The 18,875-nt window shown below is 35.5% G+C and overlaps 1 protein-coding gene across 1 annotated transcript in view; it reads right to left on the minus strand.

The window, feature by feature from the left end:
* Window positions 1-455: 455 nt before the first annotated feature.
* Window positions 456-18,875, minus strand: part of LOC118738332 (homeotic protein labial) — a 25,703-nt gene continuing 7,283 nt past the window's right edge. Inside the window, exons 2-3 of the mRNA XM_036469257.1 lie at window positions 1,162-1,478; window positions 456-1,083 (exon numbers count right to left, since the gene is read on the minus strand). Of these exons, the coding sequence (XP_036325150.1) occupies window positions 703-1,083; window positions 1,162-1,478 (698 nt within the window). The 3' untranslated portion in view covers window positions 456-702. The remainder of the gene's footprint in view (window positions 1,084-1,161; window positions 1,479-18,875) is intronic.

The raw sequence follows: 18,875 nt of genomic DNA on the forward strand, positions 1-18,875 counted from the left end.
ACTATAAAGCCGCTTTTCTCGAGTTTTGCTTTTCGAGTTATGCCGCTATTGAAGTAAATGAGCGATACCTTTGTAAAGACTACAGAATATAATTCGGCTAAATACACATCGTCGTTTAAAGCTCAAAACTGCGTATCAACAAAATGTAAAACCGCGTATCAAGATAATGCAAAACCGCGTATGTGAGGTTGCATAAATTATTTTCTAGAGAGTAAAAACACTCGTATCTCAAAATGGTTATCTTTTTTATAAAGCAATCGCATTTCTGGCTAGGATATTTCAGGACGAATGGATTGAGCCAAGAGCTTGTGTGAGCAAATAAAATTTTTGGCAGCCAATGTCAGTTGCGCGGTTTTGCAGAATGACGATACGCGGTTTTGTACTTTAAACGACGATATGTGTGTATATACCTACACACATAAATATTATATGAATAACTTGTTATTATTATGTACTTTAAATTGTTATCACAGCCAAATGACCAAATGTGTCTGGTCGGTACGCATTTTACCCTTTCCATTTCTCCGAGCTGTGGGTGAATGTACATACATATCTATCATTTGGCGAACTAAAGAATTAACAAAAAAACAAAGCCCAATACGGCAACATCCAGTAGCTACGCTTCCATCTGTCCAGTGGATGGAGTCATCAACTGGCATACCCTTACGGTCAGTGAACAATGTCAGCGCATATGCGATCGTATTAATTCGATTCACGGCTATTATCGCTATTTGCTGTCAGATTACAATCTCCGCTGCTCAGCGTATTGGTGCTTTTCTGACTTGCGTTGTTACTGTGTGTGACAGCATCGCTGCTGGCAATGCGAGCTGGACTCGGATTACTTCCGCTGCCCGTAGAGCCACTATGCACATGCGCATTGCTGTTGCTGGCGTTGCTGTGACACTGGTTACCAACATTAATATTACCAGTTGAATTCGCTGGTCCAGAAACAGGGCCATTGCCGGCTGCCGCTGTTGACGAAGTAGTCGAGACGGTTTGCTGCGTCAGTATATCCGCCGGTATTAGGCCCTCCTTCACGCGTTTTTTCTGTTTCATGCGACGATTTTGGAACCAGATCTTCACCTGAAAAGTTAAAAGCATTAAATTTTAGACCTCCGCTTCGATCGAAATGAAGCCAAAACGTGAATGGGTCTCATTCACCTGTGTCTCGTTGAGCTGCAGTGTGTTAGCGATTTCAATGCGGCGTGCGCGTGTAAGATATCGGTTAAAATGGAATTCCTTCTCCAGTTCTGTTAACTGTTTGTTCGTAAAATTGGTGCGTCCCGAATTATTAGTCGCACTTAGGCTGCAGCTACTCATGTTGGACGCACCAATACCCAGTACCGGCGTGTTGCTATTGCCCCCCGCTAAGAGAAGGCTCGCCTGAGTCTGCTGCCCTGCGGGTAAGCTGTTGCGGCAAATGTCCAGCTGATGTCCGTTCAGCTGATAATCGTGTATCGTGGCAGGTAGTTTTGGTGCTACAAAGAGATGCAAAGAAAAGAGTTTCATCAGTTTGACGTTTCAATGCTCGCTTTGTGGTTTCTGTGTGATTTTCAGTGATGATCGCAGTCAAAAATAATCAAAGGAGAAATGGTTTTCCTACATACACATACAAACAAAATGGACATTCATACATACATATGTATGTAACGATGTACACAAACAGTTTTTACGCATTTAAACAGAATTACAAGACCAGGTTTAAATATACTAAAATTGTGGTTGCGATTGTTTACGATACGTACGTTTGTTGTTACTTTGAATAAGTGTTACTTAGCTTAGAAGATACACACGAATGAATGCATACCTTAGCAAGCTGGATGACTTTGCATTTCTGTGCATAATTTGACATGTGCCCCGTAGACTTTAAGCTGCTGATGATGAAAACAATATTTTGGTTTTTCACAGAAGGATTTAATAGGATTTATTACTATGTTTGGAAATATTTTGGTACATTTGCTTTTGAGTTAAATAAGGTGAACGAAGATGTTATTCATATGCATGGATGTATGCACATATGGACATATATGTATGTAGAAGTTCATGTACCTTACCTGTTGGAAAATAGGTAAGCACCTTACGAGGTAATCTTTGAGCTTTTAGTATCAAAATTGTTATCTATTAGTAAAGCACAAAATGAGCACCTCCAATTACACTTTTCTTAAAAAAGTTGTAAACTAATGCGCCGCCGAAGATACTACCAAATGCCTACTTCGAGGTATTGCTTTACATTCTACTACTTCACTTGGTAAAGTGGTTTAGAAGTATGTCTGATAACCAGGGAACGGATTTTTACGACCCAAAAACCTATAAAAAAAGTCAAAATAAAATAGCGAAGTAGGCAGGAAATGGCACTAGAAATCGGCAAAAAAAGGCACTAAAATAAGACAAAAATCGAAAAATAATCAAAAACTACATTATTTTAGTTTTGTTTATTTTACACTTAAATGAGAAAAACTATGAACTAGTTTTATTATAAGAAAAATTTTTCTTTGAATTTTTGACGTAGAATACGTCTTAAGCTGAAATTAGTCAAGAACGCAGAACGTATACTTAAACGCAGTCTGTATACGCAGAATTTTGTCGATTACTGGAGCCCTCAGTGTTGCTTACTATAGTGTTGCCACTCATCAATGCCTTTTCATAAACTTACCTTTTCAACTACAATTTTTCGTGCTATAATAAATTGTAGCTAAATATAAACTACATAGTTTTCAACAAAAAACCTTATTAAATAGTAAATTTCAAATATTTTAAATATATTTTGAATAGGAACTTATAATTTTTATACCATCTGCAAAACTGACGAAGTGGCAACCATCTAAAGAAGGAAGAAATCAGCTGACACGGAAAAATCTAAATTCCGCAGATTTCTGCGCTACGGGCTACAACTACAAAAAAATTCTTCGGTGTTGAGTTTTCATTTACTTGTCGCTTTAGTAAGACAGATCGTGTCAGCTGACTCGGGTTTACGTACCGGTAGGTTTACGTTCTTGACTAATTTCAGCTTTACCTTTCGATATGGAGGCTATGCTCAAATGTTGTAGTTGTAGTTTTTAGAGTTTCACGAAAACGCTCATTGCACGAGAGCTAGTGAAGCGATTGCAAAGAAAGGTGTGGCGTTTAAAATACAAAATTCCAAACCTATCGACAGATACATTCCTGTAAGTTATCAATTCGGTGTCTGCTGTAGAAACAACGGTAAATATTGGCTTATTTCGGGGTAATTTTGAGCCTTTAAATTGCCCTAGCAACTTATGATTTGCAGATATAACTTTCATTTTCGGAATATAGGTTCTTTGGAGCAGTGGAAATATCGTCTACATATTTTATATAAATTCAATAAATATCGAGCATTTTAAGGCAAAAAATTTTTGAAAATAAGCGAATTTTTTTATTTCCTCGAAAACCGCTCGAAAGATTTTGGTTTTGTTTTCCTTAATCAAAAATTCAAGTTTTTTCCTTTCGTTTGGTATATGGGAAGTATTAGTTGATATCTTCTAAGCATGTTTATTTTATTCAAATATATGGGTATAAATGACTTTCCATACAAAATCACTTCGTCATAATTTTGCAAACACGTGCTTGCGCTGGAAGTAAGAAAAGGAGACAAAAAGTATGTGTGCGTAGGTATTTCGGATTTTGAGTAACAGATGGCACAATTGATTGGATTTGTTTTTCTTTTAGTACTTTATGTATGTATACACATTAGGGTGGTCCAAAAATACATGTAAAAAAAGTAAAATCTAATTTTTATACTCTCACCCCCTAAGATTGTTCTATATAGAATAAAAGGATGCCTATATTTTTTTATTTTGAAATCAAAAAATATTTAGAGGTCGCTCAAAGCGCTCAAAGTTTTCATGTATTTTGTATGGGAAAAAAGAACTTTTCTTGGAAATGGTATGGAATTCTTGAAAATCAATATTTATCGATCAGAAGACCCTGACCGCTGAAAACTTTGAGCAGTTTGAGCGACCTTTAAATATTTTTTGAATTCAAAACCAACAAATAGGGGTATTTTTTCGATATAGAACAATCCTAGGGGGTGAGAGCATTAAAATTCCGACTTTACTTATTTTGGACCACCCTAATGCACATGCACATGTACATACATACATATGTGCATATGAATGCTTAATACGCGAAAACTTTTTCGTCACATCAGATCTGTACCGATCCTTCGATTTTACAAAATGAAGTATCAAATTAAAGGGCTTGGCCTGTGGATGGGCAATAACTTTTTATTTTTTTCAAAAAGAGTTGCCACCTGACAAAAAAATTAAATTCAAATTATTTTTAAGTTAAATCAATTATTTTACTATGAGTATCAATCGAAATGGTTTTGAAAATGCTTGATTTCTTAATTGTATGTAGGAGAGTTGCCACCTGTTCCAAAAAGCAAGTTCGGCTTAAATAAAGGCAGAAAATTTATGTATTTTGGAACTGAAGATGGCACAACCGCGAAACCAGTTTTTCTCCAAACCAAATTTGACAAGGGATGACGAAGATTCGTGCAAAAATACATCATACACACACCCTGTCGGAAACAACAACATCCAATAAATAATATAAAAAAAACTTTTTAATATACAACGCTTTTATAAATGGACTAAAAAGTAGAAAATAATATTTCTCAGTCCCATAGAATTTGTTTTGATAACTTTTGATTTTGAAATTTTAGCAAAAGTCATTATAAACAATCTATGAAATTGAAAATGAAAAACGTGGAGCGCATGCAATACAAAGCATTCGATTTAATTGACAATAGTCAAACTACATAACGTAGACCTAAAATTTCTACAGCGAAAGTAGAACTTTGTAATCGATTTTAAGCGGTCGTTATTCATATATCCACATACATACATACATATATTACTTTTCATATCAATTCAAGTGTATTACATGCGCCCCACGCTTTTCATTTTCAATTTCATAGATTGTTTATAATGACTTTTGCTAAAATTTCAAAATCAAAAGTTATCAAAACAAATTATATGGGACTGGGAAATATTATTTTCTACTTTTTAGTCCATTTATAAAAGCGTTGTATATTAAAAAGTTTTTTTTATATGATTTATTTTCTACTTTTTAGCCCTGTCTGAATAAAATTTTGCAATAGATATTAAAATAATTCAACGATATTAATAGAAAGGTGCACACACATGCATTTACATATGTATGTACATACAAACGAGCACCAATTAATTTTATTTAAAGAAATGGCATGTCGTCTATTTCCGCTGTAGCAAACGTAGTACATAGGGCGACATCTAGATGTCATCTACCTCGCCCTTTTCACTACAGATGTCGCCCTATGCACTATGCGGAACTTTTCAAAGCAAAGGTTTTATGGTGTCGGACACACAACATTGAAAGTTTCTGGATCCACAACATTGAAAGTTTCTGGACACACAACATTGCAAGTTGATAAAAGCGTTGTAATAAAAAAAGAAAATTGAAATGTATATCCTGATATGGACGTCAGACGAAAGAGGTTGTGGTTTGAAAATATTTTGCAGAGGGTTGCCACCTTGTTACAAAGTTGGATTCAATATAAGCAATAGGTTAAATAAATTACTTCAATATGAATAGAAATCAAAATTTCTTTGAATAAACTTTATTTCCAAACTGCATGTAGGAGTCTTGGCACCTGATTTTATAATTAAATTCAAGTTTAATTAAGAGTATTAGATAAAGTATTAGATAATCTAAATATGTATCACAATACTAGTGTCAGACGAAAAAGGTTTATTGAGGTTTTGGTTTAAAAATAATTTGAACAGGATTGCCATCTGTTTGAAAAGCCGAGTTAAATTAAATTTTATGAAATATTGGCGTCAAACAGAGGAGTATTAAGAAAAATTTAGTTTCAGCATTTTTAAACATTAAAGAGGGTTTCCACCGGTGTAAAAAATTAAACTCAAATTATTTAATAGTATGTCAAATGAATTATTAAAGTATGGGTATAAATTGACTTGGGTTAAAAATGTTTTTTTCTTAACTTTATTTAAGAGGGTCTCCATATGTTTTAGAAATTAAATTCAACGGGAAGTAGATATACAATTTAAATATGTATCGTATATGTGTGTCAGTCGAAAAAGGTTTAACAAGGTTTTGGTTTTAAAATATTTTGAATAGGGTTACCACCTGTTTTAAAATTAGAATTTAATTAAAGTATGCATAAATTAAATGAAATATTAAAACCTGACGTGAAACGAAGGTGGTAAGATATCCTTAGTTTGAATATTAATAATATTAAATAGGGTTGCCACCTGTTTAAAAAGGTAAACTCAAATTATTTAATAAGTTAAAGCAATTATTAAAAATATGGGTATCAAATGAAATGTGTTTAACAAGGCTTTATTTCTGAACTGTATTTAGGGGCGTTGTCTTGTATTTAAAAAATAAAGTTTAACTTAATTCATCGGGCACATGATGCGAAGACAAAGATAATGCAAAGACGACCACGAACATGAAGGAGAATACTAATACGGGGACCTAGGCTAGTATAAAAAGTAAGACAAATTTCTGCAGTATGAAAGGAAATAAAAATGAATCGTGGTAGTGATACACGTCATGGCATATATCTATTTATAAGCTGAAGGTACATACATATGATTGAAGTTAATGTGGATCTGCTTCTCTATTGCTAAGTATTAATATTTTGCAATTCAATTGATTTATTAAATTCAATTCAATACAATCAAAATGAATATTTCATGTACCGTTTTTAACTTGAATGTGATATTAATAATATCACGTATTCTACGTTTAAGTTTATAGGCTGTGGCACCGTCATAGCCTGCAGGTCAAGACGAAGGCGCTGGACTGATCCTTTTAACTATTTTCTACTTTCGAGCTTTTAACTCACAAAACTTTAATCTCTATAGTTGTAGTAACATTGAACCACAAGATGCATTTTCAAGTTTTCTGATATAGCGTTTCCATTCTATTTTTTCCAAGAATAGCCGTGAATGTACTAAAGATGCGCTTGACGTGTCAAGTGGCGCCCAATTTAAATATGGAACATTTAAAACTTCATATTATGAGGAATACGGGCCTTTTCTTTGCCCTTTACAAATAAAGGTAGAAAAGGCAAATATCTTAAAAAAGGAAAAAAGGCAACATCAAATGTGTATATATGGAATCAGGGAAAGCTAAATCGTGGACATTATTGATCGAATATACTCTATCTCTTTTGCAGAAAAAAGGCAAATTCCATAAAATCCGTTCCCTGTTGATAACAATTGTAAAATCTTAATTTTCGACTTCCATAAGCGGTCATGCCTTTGTTAAAGTAAGGCATTGAATTGGTCAGGACCGTCGGGTGAAGAGCAAGTTTCTGGTAAGGTATTATTACGTGTTTCCATTTCCTACTGGGTTGTACTTGTTTGTATGTACTTACTATAACAGGAGTCGGCAGGCGATGGGTTGAAAAGAGCTGCACGTTTACTTCTAGATTTTATAAAGAGCCACAAAAAATACAATTAGGAAATTGCTAAAACAAAAAAGCCATTATATAGTAAATTTTTTCGCCACCGCTATTCACGATCGCATGGGTACGACTTTTCCAATTTGCAATGACCGCCTCATAGATCCTTTCAAATTTGATCCATATCCTTACTATTATCGCCGATTTGTTCCGAATTTCGCCTGAGTTGTTAATCGCCTCCACGAGTTCACTAAGAAAAATAGAGCCTTCTAGTGGAATAAAACACAAGCTCTGAAGGAACGACTGTCTACTAAGGAAGTATCCACGGAAATGCTGATGCCATGTCCCGTCCACCATGCAGTCTGGAATGTAAACCCTGCCAAAAACCTGAAGCCAAAGAAGACATAAAAGACGTCCGGATAATGACAAAAAGACCAGCGGAAGAGTGGGCGGCATAGTAACTACTGAAGTGTCAGCATGATGATCACGATTTGGAAGTTTGGATGCATGGACAGACGGCCAACTAAAGAGCGAATGGCAGAGGTAAGTCCGATCGCAAGAGCATACTGGGCACAATTGAACAACTTAAAGTTGATGTCTGGCTATTATAGGGTATTGAGAAGTGAAGTTCACCTATGCTCCCACAAGCTTATAGTAAGTTCCAAAGACATTCTCAAAGAACTCCCCAGTTGTCCCAGTGGAGGGCACCTGGGAATCACAAAGACTCTGGAGAAAATCAAGCAGAAGTTCTATTGGGTTGATTGTGGTCAATCGGTCGTAGGGTGGATTGCTCACTGCGCGGAGTGTATTGCAGTTTAAGGACCGAAATCTAGAAATCATGGTCAGGTTAGACAGTACAACTCAGGCACACCATTCGAATAGATTTCCATGGATGTGGCCGACCTGTTTCCTACGAGCAGATTGGAAAATAAATATGTCCTTGTTATGTTATGTTATGGAAAACTTAAGCAAATGGTCGGAAATATGCCCAACTCCAAACTAGGAAGCTCAAACAGTAGCGGAGATATTTACCTACCTGAGTTGCGAGATATAGTGTACCTATAGAACTGCACTCAGATCAAGGAAGACATTTCGAGTCGGAGATGTTCCCAGAGATCTTACTTGTTGTTTGTTTTCTTTTTAGAAAATAGTGGTACATCTTTAGTATTCGGTGTTAAAAGTGGTAAAAAAAATCAAATTTAGCTAAAAAAGTGATCTACAACTACTGTGGCGGACCGGGAACAATTCTCGATACTCTACATGATCACACGATTTGTACATTTGTACAGATTTTTGCATTTTCACAGTTATAGAGTGGTGCATGATTCTTTTCCGTCGCCATATTAACAACCTGACAATGAAGTACATTGTGACGTTTCGTGCTACCGTATCCACTATCTCAAATCTTCCAAATTTTGTTATTAATTTTTTGTTTATTTACAAACATTTTGTTCTTCGAATCGAAATTCGAACAAGCAAAATGTATTTTGTTGGGTACGCGTCGGTTATTTGTACAATAATTTTGGGTTATTGTGCCCAAACGCTTAACCCAAAACAAAAAATTTTAACACACACGTGTGGTCAAACAATTAAGCGTTAGCTCAGAATAAAGATTCCAAATTTTCAGATACAAATTTATGAATAAATTTGGTTTGAAATATGGACATTTTTGTAAAAAATAGATACTGTGGTTAGCGTAGCCAGAGTTGGATGATGAGGGTTATTTTTTCTAAGCGCTGCCGAAAGGTTACAACGTGGATAGGTATTTTGCGCAAAAATCCTGTGGTTGGCGTAACACGCGTTTATATTTATCTGTCGAAATGCTAATTATACCCCATTTTTCAATGGGTCCTTTCCTTTACTACTGCGCCTAATACTATGCCGCACTCTAATGGCGACAATTGTCATTTTTATTGTTATGACCAGGGAACGGATTTTTAGGACCTTAAAACCTATAAAAAAGGCAAAATAAAGTAACGAAATAGGCTGAAAAAGGCAAAATAAAATAGCGAAAAAGGCAGGAAAAGGCACTAGGTATTGTAAAAAAGGCAAAATAAAATAGCGAAAAAGGCAGGAAAAGGCAAAAAAAAGGTATTGCAAAAAAAGCAAAATAAGGCACTAAAAAAAGACAGAAAATACGAAGAACAATCAAAAAATATATTTTTTTTAGAAATGTTTATATTACAAGTAAAAAGAGAAAAACTATGAATCTTTGACTATTTTATCCTTTCGAGTTTCCAACTCATAAAACTTTAATCTGTATAGTTGTAGTAACATTGAACCATAAGATGCATTTTGAAGTTTTCTGGCAGCATTTTCATTCGATTTTCGCGAAGAAAAGCCTTGAATGTACTAAATGTGCGCTCGACGTAAGTTGATACAAGTGGAGCACAATTTAAATATGGAACGTTTCCTCGCCCTTCACAATTTTATCCACACCCCTTATTGTCTGCAAGCCTACGTTAGCTGAGAAAACGGCTTTGAATTTTTCCAACACCAATTTGGCAAGAGGTCCCTGCGCTTCTATAAGCCGCATGGGCATGTGTATATTTTTTAATCTTTAAAAAAAAATTGTAAATGCTATAATCACGTTTTTAAAGGTAGAAAAGGCAAAAAAAGGCAAATATCTTAAAAAAGGCAAAAATAACGCAAATATCTTAAAAAAGGCAAAAAAAGGCAACATCAAATGTATACATGGAATCAGGGAAAGCTAAATCGTGGACATTCTTAATCGAATATACTCTATAAAAGGCAATTTCCATAAAATCCGTTCCCTGGTTATGACCTACGGAGTACGCGACATCGGCGAAACAATGTTTATATTAGCTTAGCTGTGTTTTTTTACACGCATATACAGCTATGCTTAGGGCCGTTCTCTCATCTAACCTTTAGATTTCCGGCCACTTTATCGTCTCGATGTACGAGTTTTCGTTTTTTCATCAGCGCATTAATTTCTCGAATCGATAAATAGTTGCTCACCAGATGCAACCTTTAAAAATTTGTACCCAACTTTAAATTTTGGTTTGGTTTTGGTTCATGAGTCAGATATATTAGATATTTCAACCAAGGTTTTGGGTTTTGTAACAGTATGTCGCATTGCCAACCTTTGAAATTTTATGACGAATGTAGTGAAGTTTCACTCTACTGAATAACAAATTTATTTTTACCGGTAAGATAAGAAAACGAAAACATTTAAAGTGAGGAACAATTTATCTGCCCTGTTAGTAAAGGCAACTTTTCTGCTGACATTAGAAAACGGCCCTTAACGTGTAAAAAAACAATCATCGAAAATTTCCATTTCAAAACAAGTAATTTTGATTTTATCGACAACTATTTATAAGCGCACATAAAGTTTGTCGCTAGAGGTCCTTACAATTTTTAAGCGCAGATTCGTATGTGTGTGAAAAAACACGCCTATTGTGCTTTAGGCGCAGTAATTGCGACAATAGTCATACGATGAATTTTGTCCATGTTGTGGGAATAGGGCGGTACGTTTCTAGGTAAATCAAGTAAATTCTAAGTCTTGCACAACGCAGCTTTAACACAGGCATATTTTCCGGCTGCCATCCCGTCAAAATTTTCATAATTTTTCCGAGAGCATACCTTCTCTAGAGAAAGTTTTATTAAACATAAATGAACATGCAAATATTAAGCACATTTTTACGCTTTTTTAATTCTCAGATAAAAAATCTTAAGTTTGTTTTTTTGTATGGAAATAAATGTTCACAAAATTCTTTTATTTTTATGAATCGAAGACTTTAAAAACAGCCATCTAAGATTCTAGTCGGCGGCTGAGAGAGTGGCTCAAAAAGATAGCTAAAATACGTTTATATTTATAAGGGAACATAAAAGTACAAACAGTTCACAGCACTTAGTATCGATCTTTCGAACTATTTTTTAATACTATGGAATTTGTATGAACCTAATTGAGTAAAGGTTCATACAAAAAATTTAGGTAAAGAGAAAACTGGAGTCAAGAGCGGTCCTAAGAATCAGATTCATTAAGTAATTCAGCGTGGGGCTTTCTTTTTTCTGCATTTCCTTTGTAAACCTAATTCAGATATTACCGGATCTGATTACAGCAAAAAATATTTTAAAACAATGGTCGGCAAAGCTGACTCACCAGTGTTGCCATTTTTGTGCTTTTGCATTTCAAAATTATCTAGCACTTTTTTAGCTCCAGAAAGTTTTAGTTGTATTTGGTAATATATTAAAATTAAAACTCTGTAATTTCCTTGTACAAGTGTCGACTAAGATCCATTTGGCTTTTGTGATTTCAGGTTATTTTCGATACCTTCATGTTATTCTAATTTGATTATATATATTCATATATATAGATTCGCGCTTACACATACGTATTAGTGGTGCGCCTTGATCTTCTCACACAAAGAGGAGGGACCTACAGTTTTACCCCGACTTCGAACGGCGATTGTATTTTTATGAGAAGCTGTTTGTCAAGGCAGAAATACATTCCGAGGTTTGCCATTGCCCGTCGATGGGCGAGCGCTGTTAAGAAAAAGCCTTTTTTCTACTTTTTGCGATGTTGCTTTGACCAGGGCTTAAACCCAGGCCCTGCGGAATGGAAGCACGCACTGCTTACCACTACATAACAGCGACCGCCACTCTATTTCGATTAATACTTAGAAAAGTTCCATTCTTAATGCAAATGGCGCGTAAGGAAATAGAAAATGGGGAAGTAATACTAGGTTCACATATAAGTAGATTAGCCTCAGTTTCGAGCTTGGTACCCTAATCTGTAATTAGAACAAGAGATTAGCCATATAAAATTCGTGCCTTGTTAATCTGTAATTATATAATAATCTCAGATTTAACCGATAACTTTTCGGTGTCCATCCTAGTTTTATCGATGGTATTTGCGAAAAATGTAAAAGTAAACAAAAATGGACGCTAGCAAGGAAAAGAGGTTTCAAAAGATATGTTTAATAAAATATATTTAAAGTGCTTAATATAGCAGAAAAAAGTGCTCACGGCGGCACGGAGAAGAAACATAACTTTTCGTTGAGATGTGAGAATAACAAGCACAACAAATTTGACCACTAATAATATGAGATTTGCCTGTGTAAACGGGGTGATTAAAAAACGAGCTTTGATTGAGATAATATTGATATGTGAACATACTTTAAGTCGATTAGTTTCTACCACGTACACAAACTATAGCGGGCAGTAACCCTGCAAAAATCGCGACTACTCCATGCATGCATGTAAAGAGTACTCCCTAAGGACCAAGGAGTACTCCAAAATTAATCACAATTCATATAAAAAATGTGATCCAATTAACATTGCGATGTCCTAGGGCAGGACTATATACTCCATCCCTGTATTACATCAGAGTAGCACAAAACTACTCCAACATATTAACAATGGCATTGTTGTTATATTTTTTCGTTTGTACACGCTTTTGTCCTTCACTTCTCAGATGCTTTTTCGAAATTAATAAAAACCAAAAACAAAAATTAAAAATTACATGTTGCCTCTGACGGCATTCGAACCCGAACATGCTGGGAGCTAACAACTAACAGCGAGCATCTCTACACATTCAGCTACAGCCAGACATGCAAATGTGCTTTCAAATGCTAAACTTAAATCACATTTAGTTAAAACACGAGCAGTGATCGGGTAACAAACAATAAGCGGGCACAGAGACACGAGTTGGTCCGCTACAGCATGACAGAGGAACACTTTTGTAAGTACTCCAATATACCACAAATAGACTACATGGTCCAACGATTTTCGCAGGGAATCCAAGCTCCGATAAACTCAGACGGTGTATTCTCTCTCAGGCCGCCACGGTATAAAAAGGAAGTAGGCACTGAAAAAATTACAAATTTGAAATGCAGTGGAAAAACATACATTTGTATTCACGGGAAAACGCAGACTCCACCGTAAACTCTTGGATCAAGGTTAAAGAATTCAAAAATTTATGAGAAGAATATCCTCTTTCTGCACGCGCAGATTTTGTTTCTGCCTTACTAATTTTACCTTACAGAGAGAAGGAAATAATACTTTTCTGAAAAATGTTGCGAAAAAATGATTCGTAACCCGAGTTTTTATGGTCAATTCAAATATCTGAAACTGCAGATTTTAATAGGTTGTAGAGTTCGTCGCCTAGTTTATATAAGTATATGCATCCATATAAGTGTTATAAGTGCCGTAGCAATGAGTTCGAAATATATTCACCTTATTTTATTGGTAAAAGTTTTTTTCAGCACTTAAATCTATACATAAATATTAGACTGCATCACTCCCCATACAAAAAAAATCGGGATTATTTTTCCATTGGAATTATAAAATCTATTATATTTTAAGACGTCCACCAAAATATTTCGGAAAAATATTAAGATTTAAGTGAGCTGGACGGAGTTTTTTATGAATAAAAATAGTTTCTTAAAGATTTTATTTGAAAGAAATCGCCTCAAATGACGAAACGGTTTAGGCTTAAAATATTTGCATAAAAATATTACAAAAAAAAAAAAAATTTGAACGGAATCGTAATGATGAGATTTTTGATGCTGTTTCTTAACTTTTTTCAAAGATTAGAATAGGAAAAACTTGAATAACTGAACCTAAACTCTTCCGATTTAGACTTGCGAGATGTCATTAGAAAGGTAGTTTCTCACCCTGATTATTTCTTTGCTAATAAACTCATTCAAAGGATGGAAGAGAAAGGTAGGATGAACGAACGTCATTCAAAGTTGAATTAAGATGCTTTGGTGTTTGAAAAAAAAATGTGGGGCACAAATTACTTTTTTTTGGACAGAAATATGAGATCCGATAAGTCTAAATCAGACCATTTTTGGCCCAGTTATTCAAGTTATTCGTAAACCAATCTTTGAAAAAAGTAAAAAACAGCATCAAAAATCTCATTCTAACGATTCCGTTGAAAATATTTTCGATTATTTTTATGCAGATTTTTTAAGCTTAATCTAGTTTGTCATCTGAGGGGACTTTTTTCAAAGAGTTCTTTAAGAAACCATTTTTATTCATAAAAAACTTCATTTTTGGAGGTATTTTCAAATCGGTCCAGCTCGCTTAAATCTTAATATTTTTCCGAAATATTTTGGTGGACACCTTAAAATATAATAGAGTTTGTAATCCCGGCGGAAAACGCGCAACTTTTTTTGGTGATGCAGTCTAATATATATAAATGTGAATGTCTGTTTGTTAATACCTTATAACTTCTGAACCGCGGCACGGAATTGCACAAAACTTTGCACACTTATTTGCTTTTACCCCGGGAAGATTATAGGCATAGAGAAAAATGGAAGAAAGTACTGGAAAGGAGGGCGTGGCACCTCCTACACTAACTAAAATTTTCATGTTGTATATCTCTTGAAATATTTGTGTGTAGAGCATTGGAACTTGCTGTAGAGATAAAAAAAAATAAATTCCATACTCATGGGAAAATATGGGCGATATTGGAAAAGGGGGCGTGGCCCCTCCCATAGGCCTGAATTATTTAATCAGCTCCAACTTCGGAACTTTAAGTCTTAAGCTTTCTATACCTTTTGTATAGGCGCGAGCGGAGTAAAAGCTCGCTCTGCCCAACGCTGATATAAAGCGGCGATGGGCACGGCCTTGCCCGCGGGCAAAGCGCTTTTAAGCTTTCTATACATTTTGCATAAACGCGTGCAGAGCAAAAGCTCTCTCTGCCCATCGCTGCTTTAAGCGCTTTGCCCGCGGGCAAGGCCGTGCCCATCGCCGGTATAAAGTAATAATTCATATGGCTCATTCCACGGTAATCGATACCTAATGAAATGAAAATAAACTTAAAAATTTGAGTGTATTATTTCTAGTAAGTAAGAGTAAATAAATCTAACTTTCAAGACTGAAAGCCAAAATTTCGAAATTTATCTCAAAACCAGATATTTTTTTACTTTAGGTTGCACCATATGAGAGGTTAATTTTCTTCAAAATTGACAATACTGATTTACGTAGTCTACTGTCTTTTTTTGCATTGTTTAAATGGTCAACGGAGAGAACAATTCGTCAGCATTGTAACGGTGTAATTTTCAAGTTTTTCGGGCAAGTTCTAAATATTTTATTATATATTGAAGCAAATCGTTTATAATATCTCGCTCATCACAAAATATAAAGGGTGTCCCAGAACTCAACGTCAAGCCAAAACGGAGTGACAGGATTGATTGTAACCATCATGAGAAAAATCAGAAAAAAAATCTATCCCATGCAGTTTGAAAATTATGGGCATTTAAGAAAAACCTAAAAACTTGGTCAAACTGTAACCATTTTTCGGTTATTGTGGTTAATTTTTATTATTTTTGTTCATTTAGACTTTGGAACCTTAACCCTAAATAACATTTATAGAACCTAAGTCAAAAATAATGACACAACTGCCCCAAGTTTTCTAGAATTAAGACTATTTGTTAAACGGAGAGAGATGGATAGTGGACATGTTTGCCATGAGCGAGCGAGACAGATAGTGACGCCACGCAGTGAGACGGAGATGCGTCGTTTAAACGCGTGCGAATGAAACAGATACAGTCGCCATACCAAGCAAATGGCTACGCTACTACGTTTCACTCATTCGTCTACAGCGCACCTTTCCGTATTCGCTTGTGTTGATTTAGTACTGAAAACTTTGGACTTTTGGACTTGGATTTTTGTGAATTGGACTTGTTGATTACATACCGGCAACTTTGGCTTCTCTCTTTTGGAATTGGACTTTTGTGTTGGCATCCTTGTTATCTACCATGCCTACGCGCTGCACTTCACACGAATATATGTTCGCATATGTTCATTTATGGAGAACGCAGATGCAACGCAAGTGCCGCCGCTAGACTTTATCGGGAAAGATATCCAAATTTAGAGCGCTATTCGGATCACCGCGTGTTTGTTAATATGCACCGTTCACTCACAGAGGACGGCCATTTCCCGAATAATTACGGGCTGGAGGTAGAGCTCGCTTTCCTTACGAGGAAGAAATGTTGCAAGAGGTCGCAGATGACCCAAGGATTTCCGTTCGTGGAATTGAAGAAAGAACGGGAATACCCAAAAGCACAGCACATCGTATTTTACAAACAGCCGAAATGCATCTGTTTCACGTACAACGAGTTCAAAGTCTTCTTCCTCTAGATTATCCTGAAAGGATTTCATTTTGTAGAACAATTCTACAGAGGCATAATGAAAATCCCCAATTCATCCAAAAAATTGTCTGGCCAGATGAATCTACTTTTAAAAAAGATGGTTACATAAACTTACACAATTTTCACGAGTTGCATGTGGCGAATCCACATTTAATGCGAGAGGGCAGATCCCAGTATCGCTTTAAAGTAAACCGGTGGACCGGAATTTTAAGCGGCAAAATTATTGGGCCTTTAGACCTGCCGGAGAACTTGAATGGCACTAATTACCTACATATTTTACGAGAAGATTTACCAACTTTGTTAGAGGACATACCACTAACAGATCGTCGCCACATGTGGTATCAACAAGATGGCTGCCCAGCGCATTACGCAGTGCAAGTAAGAGATTTCCTTGACCAGGAATATCCGGGAAGGTGGATTGGACGTTCAGGCACTATATCGGGGCCAGCCCGTTACCCAGATTTAAATCCCCTGTTTTTTTTATTGGGGTGTTCTCAAAGATAAAGTTTATTCAAAGCCTATTGAGAGCGTAGCCGAGCTGCTTGAACGAATTTCTCAAGCTGCTGAGGACATCCACTCTCGAGGATATGCCCGGCTAATAAGTAGATCTTTTTTTAGAAGATGTAGGGCGTGTATAGAGGCTGATGGTAAACAATTTGAAAATCTATTGTAATAAATATGTTATTTACCTATCTGACTTTTATTCCAATAAATCTAAACTAAACTAGGCCCAGATTTTTCATTATTTTATTAATTTTACTTACTTTTGTTGACTTTGGTAAAGGTGGCGTCACTATCTGTCATGTCCACTATGCATCTCTCTCATCATTTTGCCGTAAAATTAAGAACCTACCAAGAGCTTGTGCGAATAAAAAACATTTGAACTGAGTAAAATGGGTTAGCCAAGATCGGGTTACTTGAGGTTTTTATTTTTTTACTCGGTTTTTTTAGTATGAGAATAACAAGTATTGTACCATTTTACAATCCTGATTAAATGCGCGAACTTTTAATGGCACTTGCCAAGGCACTTTAGTAAATTTTTTTAAAGGCGGGCCTTTCAAAGTCGACAAATTATAAAAATTTTAAATTCATAGTTTAACAAATAGTCTTAATTCTAGAAAACTTGGGGCAATTGTGTCATTATTTTTGACTTAGGTTCTAGAAATGTTATTTAGGGTTAAGGTTCCAAAGTTTAAATGAACAAAAATTATAAAAATTAACCACAATAACCGGAAAATATTTACAGTTTGAGCAAATTTCTAGGGTTTTCTTAATTTTCCTTAATTTTCAAACTGCATGGTATAGATTTTTTTTCTGATTTTTCTCATGGTGGTTACAATCAGTCACCCCGTTTCGGCTTGACGTTGAGTTCTGGGACACCCTAATAACATAATAACAGTTATTTTTTGGGGGAAAACACGTCTTGGCAGTGTAAAAAAAAGCTGACGAAAGTAACGCTATGACTCTGGCAAATATATGCGAATTGCTTTTAAGTATTTATATGCCTTTATTTTCGAAAAAAACCGATTATGTTGGTCACGCCCGTCACATGTTACACCCGTCACAATTTAAATTTTGACAAACTTTATTAAATTCGGGCAGGGACTGCTACGGTTACTTATCTGCTAATCTAAAATGTATCATATATCTGTTTGTGATCACCAGGGTTAGGATTTTAAGCCACTATAAACTTAAAAAAAGGCAAAATGAGTTTTGAAAGAAGGCATTTATTTTTATACCCGAGCGCACTTGTGCACACGATAACTCGAGTAAAAATTGAGATATCTTAACGAAACTTGGTACGTGCACTTCTTTTGAGCATAGGTATTGAAAATGGGCGAAATCGGACAATAACTACGCCTACCTCCCATATAACGGTAATGTTCAGAAATACGAAAACTGCGATATTTTAGTAACTACTGAAGATAATTCACTCAAAATTGATATTTACAATGATTTTTAGACGAGAAATAAGAATATTAAAAATTTTTGGAAAATGGGCGTAGCCACGCCCACTTATGTGCATATATTGGTAACCGCTGCACCAATTTCTTCCAAACTTGGCATAGTGCACCAAACGGCCGAACATTTTTAAAATCAGACAATAACCACGCCCACATCTCATATAACGGTAATTAAGAGAAATACGAAATCCTCGATAAATCAGTAAATATTAAAGCTAATATATTCGAAATTGATGGTTGCACCAATTATTTCTTTGGAAAATGGGCGTGGCACCGCCCAATTATGATCACATATATGTATCTCGCCAACCGTTCTAGCAATTTGTACCCAACTCGGTATTGTTATTGTGCTTG

The sequence above is a fragment of the Rhagoletis pomonella genome, unplaced genomic scaffold (assembly GCF_013731165.1).
Source record: "Rhagoletis pomonella isolate Grant_MI unplaced genomic scaffold, Rhpom_1.0 Rhpom_scaffold_00004, whole genome shotgun sequence".
NCBI classification, from domain to species: domain Eukaryota; kingdom Metazoa; phylum Arthropoda; class Insecta; order Diptera; family Tephritidae; genus Rhagoletis; species Rhagoletis pomonella.